The following is an 11466-nucleotide window of genomic DNA, read 5'->3' as shown; positions in this document are numbered from 1 at the left end:
TCGAGGGACCGCGAGCAGGCCCGGGACAGGTGCTGGTCTGGGGAGGTGGTGGGTGGCCGCCAGGGGCTGGGAGGCTGGAGGGGTGGGGAGGCTTCCAGGGAGGGCGCCCAGGGCAGGAGCTGCCGGAGGGGCTACCGCCCCTTCCCCCGGGCCTCTGCCTCCCGAGGCGGCTCAGGCGGCTCCCGACGTTCCTCAAGACCCTCCGGCGGCCCTGGGCCGGCTGCAGGGAGCCCCGTGGGTGCCGGGCGCAATGGAGGGCCCCAGGCGTGGCGCGGGGGGGCACCCCTGGCCCCGCCCCTCCCGGGCCCTCAGCCCCGCCCCTGAAGCCCCCAACAATTCTCCATCGGGGGGCGGGATTCGGGGCGCCGGCGGACGGCGGCGGCTGCAGGAGCGGAGAGGGGCCCGGGAGCGCGCAGAGGGGAGCGCAGAGGGGAGCGCGCAGAGGGGAGCGCAGAGGGGAGCGCGCAGAGGGGAGCGCGCCCGGTGCCCCGGGGTGCGCGGGGCCGTCCCAGCGGCGCCCGCGCAGGCCCCGCCCTCAGCGCGCGCCGGCCGCGACCCACGTGACGCGCCGCGGCGCAAACAAGCCGGTCAGCTGATCCGGCCCGACTGCGCCGTCATCCCGGCTATAAGCGCGCGACCTCCGCGGCTCCCCGACCGGAGCGGGCCCGCCGCCGCCATGCAGCCCCCCCGCCTCCTGCTGCTCGTCCTCGGCCTCCTGGCCGCGCCCGCCGCCGCGCTCCTCAGGTGCAGCCCCCGCGCCCCTGCCCGCCCCTCTGCAGGGCTCACGCACGTGCGGGCGGGGAGCTGCTTCGGGGGTGCAGGCCGAGCCCGGGGTCCTCGTCAGCGGGCGGCCTCTTGCAGAGCGCCCCCCGCCGCCCGGGGCCGGCCTGGAGGGCACGGGGGGAGGCAGGAGAGCGCCTTGGGGATGACCCAGCCCCCCGGGGGCCAGGTCCTGAGGGCAGGAGCTAGGGGGAGGTATGGCCCATTCAGGACAGGGGGTTCGGGGTGTCTGTGCTCAGGACCGTGTGTGGAAGTCGGGCGCTCAGGTGCAGGTCACGCCCCTGTCCGGACCTGGCGGACCATTTCCTCCCTGGGGTCCACCTCAGTGGCCTCCATTTGAACAGGGGGCTCTTACCCCAGGCCCTGGGGGGCAGGTCTGTCCCAGAGTTGGGGGGCTTCCCCACCCGGAGTCTGAGGCTCTGACCCAGACTGGCCATCTGCTCCCCTGCAGGCCATGCCCTCCTCAGGCCTTAGGGGTTGTGCCTGCTGGGCCAGCTGAGTCACGGGGAGTTGGAGGACCCCCCTGCAACACAGCCTGCTCTCCCGGGAGGAGGGTGGGCGCTGTGGTGGGCAGGTCCTACCCTCCCCTCCCTCTGCCCTGCAGCCGTCTCCAAGACCCAGCCTTCTCCCACCTGCCCCGGGGCAGGAGCCGGGGAGCTGGCCCGGCAGATGGGACCTGGGCCTGGGAGGGGGGAGCCTTGCCTGCGGGCTGTGCTGCGTGGGCCGATGGCGGGCCGGCTGGCCCCAGCCAGAGCCGATGTGGGGGAGCAGCTGCAGGCCTGAGCCTGCCCAGGCCAGCCCGCCCACAGCCCCCCAACCCCGTGGGACAGAGGAGAAGGCAGCGGGAAGGGAGTTTGGAACTTCTGGGGGGTGCACCAGCCGAACCGAAGCAGCACCCCCCGGGCTGGGTCCTCCAGGGTTCCCTTGGCGCTGGAGGGTGTGTCCCAGGCCCCGGCAGCAACCTCAGGCTCTTCCCGGCCCGCCCTGCCACCTCTCAGGCAGGAGTCCCACCTTCGGGGACATGCCCTCGACCTGCCGGCCAAAGCCAGCAGTGGCCTTGAACTCCCCAGTCCCCCCGGGCCGGGAGACCGTCTCATCAAGGGGGCTAAATGCACAGGCGTGCTCCCTCCTGTCCAATTTCTTGGGCTGTTGGGGAAGAGGTGACCCCTGACACGGGAAGCCAGGGTCCCCCAGGGGACAGATCCCTCCCCCTCCGTGAGTTTGCTGACGGAGCTGAGTGTGCCGGATCCCAGGACCCCTCTGCCCAGGTCTCTGCTGAGGCCCCCCCAGAGCGGCGGCTGTGCTGACTGGGAGGCAGGGGCTCCTTCCAGGGGGTGCTCCAAGTGGGGGTGCCATGGGGAGAGCTGGGGTTTGGAACTCTCCAGCCCTCCGGGTGCAGCCTTGGTCCTGAGCTGTGGGGAGAGCAGCAGGTGGGGGGTGAGGGCTGCAGCTCCGTGCAGCATTGGGCAGGGCAGGGTTGAGGGGTGCTGGGAAGGAATGGGGTGTGAAAGGGACCTGTGGGGGCCCAGGAGCTTCTGGGGATTGGTACGATGTCTCTTAGGCAGATGGAGCTGCCAGTGCTGCCTGGAGCTGAGGACGGGCTCGGTTTGGGGTCTGGGTGGGGAGCAGCAGGTGCAGCCGGAGGGCCCAGTGCAGCAGGCTGCGTGAGGAAGTCCGAGTGGGGCCAGGGAGGGGGCTTCGGGGGCCTCTGGGATGGCTGGGAGGGTTCAGGAGGCAGGGAGGGGTGCTGCCCGGCTGGGTGTGGGGTGCGAGGGGGAGGGCTGAGGGGGGTCTCCGCGGACTGCACCTGAGCTGCCAGGTGGGTGGTGCTGCTGTGCCGTCTGGCAGGTGTCGGGGTACAAAGCCGGAGTTTGGTTTAGGCCATGCTTAGTCCGAGATGCCGGGGGGCACCCAAGTTGGGGGTTGGAGAGGCGGCTGCTGTGGGAGCCTGGGGTGGTTCGTGGATGGGTAGGAGCAGCCGCCTCGTCTGTCCCTGGGCTCCCTGGATGTGTGCTGAGGCAGCGGTGGCTGGAGCCTGGCCTGACGAGCCCTGACCCCCGACCTCACAGAATCCCCCTGCACAAGTTCACCTCCATCCGCCGGACCATGTCTGAAGTGGGGGGCCCGGTGGAAGAGCTGCTCGCCAAGGGCCCCATTTCAAAGTACAGCCAGGGGGCCCCTGCCATGGCGGGGGAGCCCGTTCCGGAGTACCTCAAGAACTACATGGATGTGAGTACTCTTGGGGGGGTGTCGGGGACGGGGGGCTCTGATGACAACCCTGCTTTGCAGAAATGTCCACGTGGCTAGGAGGTATTTGGCGAAACATTTGTTTCCAGTAACGTTCATGTGACCTGTTGCTGCTCCCCTGCCCTGAGCCCCCCGAGCACTGGCCGTCAGCTCCAAGCTGTACCCCAAGTGTCCCAGCCTCGTGCCTGTCCTGTGGCAAACAAGTGTGGCACTACCCATTGCAGACGGGGGGCCAGGCCCCAAAGGCCGCTGGCGCGGTGTGAAGGAGCCAGGTTCAGACGCGGCCTGCCCTGCCCCTCGCAGAACCTGCCCCCGCAGGCTGCCCCCTTGGGCCTGCCCCTCCCTTCAGCTTGTCCAAGAACCCATCGCAGAGTCTGCCCCCCGGGCCCTGGAGCCCCCACAGGCTGCCTCCCACTGGCTGGGGCGTGGATGGTTCCTGGGCAGGGGGGGCCCTTGAGCTTGAATTATCTGGACCCTGCCTGCCTGGGTGTCACCAGCTGCCCTGGGGCTTCTTGCCCCCTGCCTGTCCTCCTGGAAGGCTTGGGGTGATCCTCTGGCCCCTCTCCTAACCTTGCTTTTCTTAGTCAGTGGTACTTCCTACACCCACTGTGTCTTGCGTAGAGAAGCAGGCTCAGTGATGGAACATTCTGGAAGCCACATAGCAAGCTGGAATCCGGGCACAGCTCCGTGGGGACAGGTCCTGGGCCACATCCGGGGCCTCTGGGGCTGCCCAGGCACCTTCCCCTCTGTGTCCCCCCCCCCCCCCGGCCACAGGCTCAGGAAGTCCACTGGCTGCCCAGCCTCTGGGCCCCGGGGATGGGCCAGTGGCCGCGTCCTCTGGCCCGCTTGGCCCCAGCCCCAGCTGGGACGGGAAGCTCATGCCTCTTGGGCATGTGACTGGCTGGTGGTGGTGGGGGGACGGACCTGCCCGGCATGCTCCTGGCCCCCTAAATGGGGCGGGTGAGAGAGGGCTGCTGAGTCACTACCCCCCCTCCGGCCCAGGCTGGACATCTCTGTGGGTCACGAGCCAGCAGTGGCCGCTGCTCCCTGCAGCCGAGCAGCCAGACACACTGATGAGGTCACAGCCAGAAACCCGCACTGACCAGTGGCCGAGGCTCCCTCCCAGATGAGGGGTCCCCAGACCACAGGACCCAAGTCATCTCACCTCAGAGACCCTCCTCGCCCGCTGTCCCAACAGAGGGTCCAGCACAAGGCTGCTCTTCAGAGGCCCAGGGGGGCAGGTGACCCCCTGGCCCGCCTGATCCGCGGTCAGCACCCCAGGCCTCCTTGCACTGCTCCTTTTCTGCCTTGGTACACATGGGGAAACTGAGGCCCAGGGCAGTTCAGGCAGAACAGCCCGGCCGGCGAGCGACTCCGAGCAGCCTGTGGGCCTCCACAGCCCCTGGTCGGCCAAACCCCTGCTGGGCAGCCCTCCAGGTTTGGCTCTGCAGGGCGGGGTGGGAGCTGTGACCCCAGAGCCTGGGCCTGGTCCACCCATCTCCGCTTGGGCCTGGGAGCCCCTGAACAGTGGGCAGAGGAGATGGGCCCAGGTGGAGGGGCAGGCCTGACTCTGCCCTGACTTGGCCGCCGCGGTCGCTGTGGCTGTCCCGAGGGCTCTAGGGGCCTTAAATGTCCATGGTGCAGGTGCCCTGGACTGCAGGGGTTGAGGGTTACGGCCTGCTGTGCCGCGGCCCCCAGAGCCCTTCCCGGGACCAGCCCTGACGGCCCCTGCCCCTCCGGCCAGGCCCAGTACTACGGGGAGATCGGCATCGGGACCCCCCAGCAGTGCTTCAGCGTCGTCTTCGACACCGGCTCCTCCAACCTCTGGGTGCCGTCCATCCGCTGCAAGCTTCTTGACTTCGCCTGCTGTGAGTCCCGTCTGTCTGTCTGTCTTGCCAGCAACTGCAGGAAGAGGGGGTCCTAGGTGCTCTGTGAGATGCCCACCTGCTCCGGGGGCCCAGGCCCCAGGCTCTGCCCCAGCCCTTGCCTCCCCTTGGACGGAGGCTGAGGAGGGCTGGGCCCCCACACGCTGCCCCCCACCCGGCCCCAGGGCCTGTTTCTGGGAAGACCTGTGTGTCCCGGCCCCGGGTGGACAGGGGGCTCTTGGGAGTGGGTGGCTGGGTGGCCCGACCGGGGCGGTGTGGGGCATGGGGGCTCGGTGGGGGCTGACGGCCCCTCTGGGGTGCAGGGGTCCACCGCAAGTACAACAGCGCCCGCTCCAGCACTTATGTGGAGAACGGTACGGCCTTCAGCATCCACTACGGCTCCGGCAGCCTCTCGGGGTACCTGAGCCAGGACACGGTGTCGGTGAGTCCGTCTCGCCCGGGACCTGGCCCCTCCTCAGGCCTGGGGATGCCACGGGAGGGGGCTTCTGCTCTGGAGAGGGCTGGCTGCAGCCCCCCACGCCGGGCTGGTCTGGATGCCCAGTGGCGTTCACTGGGTGCGGGGGAGCGGGGGCATGGCTGGAGCTGAGGCCCGGGGTGAGCAGGACGAGCTGCACAGGAAATGGGGTGCAGGAGTTGGTCGTGTGTGCAGGTGGGGTGGGGGTAGCCTGCGATGAGACGGGGGAGGGCGGCCAGGCCCAGTCCAGCTCCGGAACCACGACGGGGTCAGTGAGGGCCGATGGGACTGGGGAGGCTCGGGGCAGGGGTGCCACATGCAGTGGGGGGGGGTTGCCGGTGGGGGGTGTTGTCTGGGGGCCCTGCTGGGGGCGGGAGGACCTTCAGGGCCCCGTGCTTGCAGCACCGAGTGGGGGGCACCCCCTTCCTGCCTGAGGAGCGCGGCAGCGGGCCTCTGGCATCCTCTGAGCCCCTGGTGTGGGCTGGGCCCAGCCGGCGCCTGGACCGGGCCAAACCCAAGGTGGGAGCCTCCCAGCCCCAGGCCGCGGCAGGAGGGTGGCCAGGCACCGTTTCCCACAGGCGCTGCTGGGTCGGGGCTGGGGGTCCGTGCCCACCTCCTGCTCCCCAGGCCCCGTCTGGAGGGGTGGCCCGTGCTGGGCCCATGCTGCAGGCAGGAGGACCCACCACAGAGGGCTGTCCCCAAAGAAGCACTGCCCCAGCCTCCATGGGCCCCGCTCCGCGTCCCCTCGCCGGGGTCTCTGGGGTTTTCTCAGTGGCGCTCCTTCCCCAGCCCCCGCTCCGCCTGAGACAGGATATTGTCCAACCTGCCCTCCGCCTCCAGGGCGTCGGCCTCAAACAGTTTCTTCCCCACATCCTCCCTCGCCTCTTTATCTGCAGCATGGGCCGTCAGGGGCAGGTGGCCTTGAGTCTGCAGGGCGTCTTATCTGGAGCCCCGGGGTGTGGGGGCCGGAGGGGGGCTGGCCCCTGGGTGCGCCACGGTCCCCTCTTAGGAAAGCGGGTGCAGGGGCGGGAGGGAAGCCCACCGTCCTTCCCGGTTCCGGGGGTGCCGTAAGAAGTTACTGCAGACCCAGGGTCTGAAAGCCATGGGAGTTTGTTGTCTCAGTTTCAGGGGCTCTGGGGGAGGTTCCTTCTGGCTCCTGGCGTTGGCCGTCTGTCCCTGGCATCTGTTGGCTTGTATCCGTCCCCCCAGTCTCTAACCCCGTCCCCGGGTGCCTCTGTGCCTGGCATCCCCCTTACAAGGACGCCAGTCCTGTTGGACGTAAGGCCCACCCTGCCCCAGCACGACCTCACCCACTACATCTGCCAAGACCTCACTTCTAAGTCAGGTCACCTTTGCCGGTTCTGGGGTGCATGAGTTTGAGGGGGACACCGTTCAGCCCTGTAGCTGTGCCCTGGGCCGCCTCTCTGCCTGCCTTGCCACACCCCCACGTGGGTGCAGCGGGTGACGACAGAGGCTGCCCACGCTCAGGGAAGGGAGAGACGACGAGCCTGGGGCCCCAGTGTCCGGCTCAGCCGGCTCCACGTGGCGCTGACCCCCTCCCCGCCGTGGCCCCCAGGTGCCCTGTAACTCAGGTTCCTCAGCTGCGGGGGGCGTCAGGGTGGTGAAGCAGACCTTCGGGGAGGCCACCAAGCAGCCGGGCATCATCTTCCTCATGGCGAAGTTTGACGGCATCCTGGGCATGGGCTACCCCTCCATCGCCGTGGCCGGTGTCATGCCCGTCTTCGACAACCTCATGCGGCAGAAGCTGGTGGTCAACAACGTGTTCTCCTTCTACCTGAACAGGTGGGGCTTCGTCCTCCGCTCGCTCCTGGGTGTTGGTGAAAGGCGAGGGGAGGGCAAGCCCACCCTCTGAGATGGTGACCCAGGTGAGGACGTCGCTCCTCGGGGAAGGCTGTGGGCCCTGAGCAGGCCTGGCACCCCTTCCTGGACCCCAGGACCGCTTTGACATGGGAGCGTCCCCCCAGCCAGGCCAGGTGTGGGCAGGTGTGGCCAGGCCCCCTGTCTGCAGGCCACCGCCTTCGCACACCTGCCCAGAGCGGGACACCCTCCTGGTTAGCTGCGGGCTGCCTCGGGTGGGCCCCTCTCCCATCTGCTTTCGCACACAGGGTCTGTGGGCTCACCCCCGTCCCCCGCCCTGGGCCCGCCTTGCCTCTGCCTTGGCCACCTGGGCAAAGCCTCTCATGAGGTGCTCAGGGTGCAGGTGAGCAAGACGGGGTGTTCCCACAGGAGCCCTTGTACTGAAGGGAGGCAGGCAACATTAAGGGACAGTTGGCAAGGGCTGGGGTTGGGGGCAGCCCGGAGGGGAGGGTCTCAGACATGCAGGGTCCCAGGCAGCAGGTGAAGCAAGGTAGGGGTGAGGGGCCGGCGGTCTTGGAGGCGCAGAGCTGGGTGGGAGGAGGAGGAGGAAGGACGCAGGTGACCAGGGGGCTCAGGTAGTGCAGGAGGTGGGGGCTGGAGGAGGGGCAGCGGCCCACGGGGTGGGGGTGGCCGGAGGCTGGGGTCTGAGTGCCCAGCCCGGAGCACGGCCAGCGAGCTCAGTCGGGGCTGCAGCCGGCAGGTCAGCAGGAAGCAGGCGGTTGGGGAGCCGGGATGTGGCGCCCGTTGAAGCTAGCAGGGTGCACGCTGTCCAGAAGGACACCTGCAGGCCTCACGGGCCACCAACCACGGCAAGGGGGCAGTCCCGCGGGGCCCTGGGCAGCGGCATGGCGTGTGCCACTCATGAGGCTTTGTGGAGGCGTAGAGTGGGCTTTGCCTGGCCGGTGGGTGTGCACGGGGGGCCAGTGACCCCCGTGTGGAGGACAGGCCCTGCCCCCGGGGTGACTCATCCCAGCCTTCGAATGGGGTGTCAGGCGTGGGATGGAAAGCAAGGAGCATGTGGGTGAGAGTGAGTTGGCCAGCACAGCCTCCCCGAATCGAGCACAGTGCAGGAGCCCTGGGGTGGGAAGGAGCAGGCTTGACACCTCCTAGAAGCTTTCCTTGGCTTTTCTTCTTGGCCGTCAGGGCCTCCCCTTCTTGGGCTCCTCATGTGCCCTGCAGCTGACCGTTGTTACTGTCTTTCACCTGCACGTTGGCTCCCGAGCGTTCCGGGAGCCCTTGCTGGGGAAGGGCTGAGCTGGCACCAAGCAGCCCACGCGCTGTGTGGGGAAATCACAGCTCCTCGTCCGGGAAGTCCTCCGTGACTGCCGCACCCGTACCCGACTTCTGATCTCTGCTTCCCGGCCGTGTGCCTGTCCCGCCCAGTCCCCAGGCGGGGTGCGCAGGTAGCTGACACCCCGTCCTCTCCCCCTCAGGGACCCGACCGCGCAGCCGGGGGGTGAGCTGGTGCTGGGCGGCTTGGACTCCAAGTACTACACGGGCCCCGTAACTTATCTCAATGTCACCCGCAAGGCCTACTGGCAGATCCACATGGATCGGTGAGTACCGGAGCCGGGCGGGGGGGACCCCAGCGTGGCACCCTGGGTCTGTTCTGCAGGTGGGTGGTGAGTCAGCAGGCCCAGGGGCCCGCAGGGGGCTGGCAGGGGAGGTGGGGGTGGGTCAGGTTTGGGCCCCAGGCTCAGCCCGTCCTGCCTCTCACTGGGCTCTGCTGAGTTCTTGGTTCCAGGGTTGGGGCTCAGGGACCCCCCTGAGCACAGGGCAGCACACCCACTCCTCGCAGCCCCGAGACCCCTCCCCCTGCCCTCCGGCTGGGCATGACGGGCATGAGCTGAGACGTTGGGAGAAAAATGGGAAGAGGGAGCCCACATATGCCTGGGCCGCCCCGTCCTGCAAGGGCGGCGGCGGGGGGCGGGGGGCAGGGGTGGTGGAGAACGCACACCCCCTCCCTCCCCGCAGGGTAAACGTGGGCAATGGGCTGACCCTGTGCAAGGGGGGCTGTGAGGCCATCGTGGACACCGGCACATCCCTCCTGGTGGGCCCGGTGGCCGAGGTCCGCGAGCTGCAGAAAGCCATCGGGGCTGTGCCGCTGATCCAGGGCGAGGTGAGAGCCCCAGCCCCCCGACCCTGCAGCCCCCCGGCTCCTCCCATCTCCCCCAACCACACAGCCCCCAGTTCCCCCGACCCCACAGCCCCCCGATTCCCCCTACCTCCTCCAACCCCACAGCCCCCCAGTTCCCTGCACCTCCACCGACCCCGCAGCCCCCAGCCGCCCGACCCCGCAGCCCCCCAGCTCCCCCACCTCCCCCAACCACACAGCCCCCAGTTCCCCTGACCCCACAGCCCCCCGATTCCCCCCACCTCCTCCGACCCCACAGCCCCCCAGTTCCCCCCACTTCCTCCGACCCCACAGCCCCTCAGTTCTCCCTATCCCACAGCCCCCCGGTTCCCCCCACCTCCCCCGACCCCACAGACCCCCGGTTCCCCTGACCCCACAGCCCCCTGGTTCCCCCCACCTCTCCTAACCCCACAGCTCCCCGGTTCCCCCCACCTCCTCCAACCCTGCAGCCCCCCAGTTTCCCCATCTCCCCCGACCCCACAGCCCCCCCGCCACCCTTCGCCTGCTCACTGCCCCGCCCCTCCCTCCCCCAGTACATGCTGCCCTGTGAGAAGGTGCCCAGCCTGCCCCCCATCACCCTGATGTTGGGGAACAAGGCCTTCCAGCTCTCGGGGGAGGACTACACCCTGAAGGTGAGTGGGGCACCAGACACGGGGGCACCCGGGCGGGGACTGTGTGAGACCCCCGGGGCTGACGCTGCGGCCACTCCAGGTGTCACAGGCTGGCAAGACTCTCTGCCTGAGCGGCTTCATGGGCATGGACATCCCCCCACCCGGCGGGCCCCTCTGGATCCTGGGCGACATCTTCATCGGCAAGTTCTACGCCGTGTTCGACCGCGACAGCAACCGGGTGGGCTTCGCCAAGGCCGCCAAGCTCTAGCACGGCCCCTCCATCCACCGGCGGGGAGCCATGGTGCCCATGCAAGGCCCCCCGGTGCCCCCCACTCAGGCTCACGCCTCTGTTCCCCCTGCCCTGGGGCTCACAGGTGGCCCAGTGGGCTGAGCTGGGCTGGCCGTTTGTTCTGTGCCCCACTCCTCCCTTTTTTCAGAAATGCTGTCTGTCTGTCTGTCTGTCTGATGGAGAGGAACCCAGCACGAGTGGCTGGTCTGAGCCAGGGTACACATCTGTTTCTCTAACTTGGAAGTCCCAGGTGGATTTGGCAGCCGCTTGCTGATCAGTTAGTGGCATTGGGGCAGCCCCCGAGCCTGTTCCAGACTGTCCTTGCTCTGTCCCCTTCAGGAATCCCGCTCCCTTCACATCCCCGTCGGCCCCTCTGCCTCAGTTTGGGGCTTGGAGCTGGGCTCTGCTGCCCCTGTCTGTCTGTTTGTCCAGGGCCCCATCAAGGAAGGGGCTAGCTGAGGCCTGAAGACGGCAGGAAGGGGCTGCAGGGAATGGGAGGGCCGAGACCAGCCTTGGGGGGCTCAACCCTATGCAGGAAGCGGGGCAGGGAGGGTCGGCGGGCCCCCCTCTGCTGCCCCCCTCGAGTGACTGTGAGCCAGAGATGAGTGGGAAATACAGTTGTCCGGGCCTCTCTGTGTGTCGTGTGGTTTGTGCTGACATCGGGGGCGCTGACTCACAGCCCAGGCTCAGAGGAAGGGTGCTGGGGTGCCCCAAACCCGGCCCGCAGAGCTATTCCCCGGCCCCCACCGCCTCGGAACCCCCGAGGCTCTCACCTGCCATCAGGCCGGGCAGCCTCGGGGCAGCTGGGGGCCGCTGGCTTGCACCGGAGCCCGGGGTAGTGACCAGCCCTGGGGTGGCCTGGCCTGGGCCCCGAGGCTGCAGGGCCACACAGGCCGTGGGGTGAAGCAGACGCCCTCCTTCTCGGGTGGGGGCCACACTGTCTCGATTTTTGGGGAGGGGTCCAGCCCAGCACTTGCTGCCCTTTCCTGTAGAGTGTTCTTGCTCTTGAAGGAGGCATACCCACGGGGGGCCCCAGGGGTTCCCCTGATCCCCCTCTGCCCCCTGACCTGAAACCCAGAAACAAGAAGGGGCCTGGCTGTGGGGCCGGCTGCCCTCTGCCTGGGCCTCCTCCCTGCCGGCCTGGGAAGCCGCCTGCTCTGGCTTGTCCAGCCACTGAGGCAGGCCCA

General features: G+C 68.8%; 1 protein-coding gene across 1 annotated transcript; it reads left to right on the top strand.

The window, feature by feature from the left end:
• Nucleotides 1-586: 586 nt before the first annotated feature.
• Nucleotides 587-10912, top strand: CTSD (cathepsin D). The gene is made up of 9 exons (XM_037840223.1): nt 587-744; nt 2850-3009; nt 4772-4895; nt 5216-5334; nt 6944-7170; nt 8679-8801; nt 9220-9364; nt 9913-10011; nt 10091-10912. The coding sequence occupies exons 1-9, from the start codon at nt 677-679 to the stop codon at nt 10256-10258; spliced, it is 1233 nt and encodes a 410-aa protein (XP_037696151.1). The 5' UTR covers nt 587-676; the 3' UTR covers nt 10259-10912.
• The last annotated feature ends 554 nt before the right edge of the window (nt 10913-11466 follow it).

Source organism: Choloepus didactylus, chromosome 6, assembly GCF_015220235.1.
Source record: "Choloepus didactylus isolate mChoDid1 chromosome 6, mChoDid1.pri, whole genome shotgun sequence".
Taxonomy (NCBI): domain Eukaryota; kingdom Metazoa; phylum Chordata; class Mammalia; order Pilosa; family Megalonychidae; genus Choloepus; species Choloepus didactylus.
Note: the sequence above shows the minus strand (reverse complement) of the source record. Positions and strands in the feature narration are given on the sequence as shown.

Excerpts from the sequence above, each read along its gene's own strand:
- CTSD (XM_037840223.1), top strand. The coding sequence starts at position 677 with ATGCAGCCCCCCCGCCTCCTGCTGCTCGTCCTCGGCCTCCTGGCCGCG. Across the intron at positions 745-2,849 it reads CCCGCCGCCGCGCTCCTCAG|AATCCCCCTGCACAAGTTCA; the intron begins GTGCAGCCCCCG and ends CCGACCTCACAG. Across the intron at positions 3,010-4,771 it reads ACCTCAAGAACTACATGGAT|GCCCAGTACTACGGGGAGAT; the intron begins GTGAGTACTCTT and ends CCCTCCGGCCAG.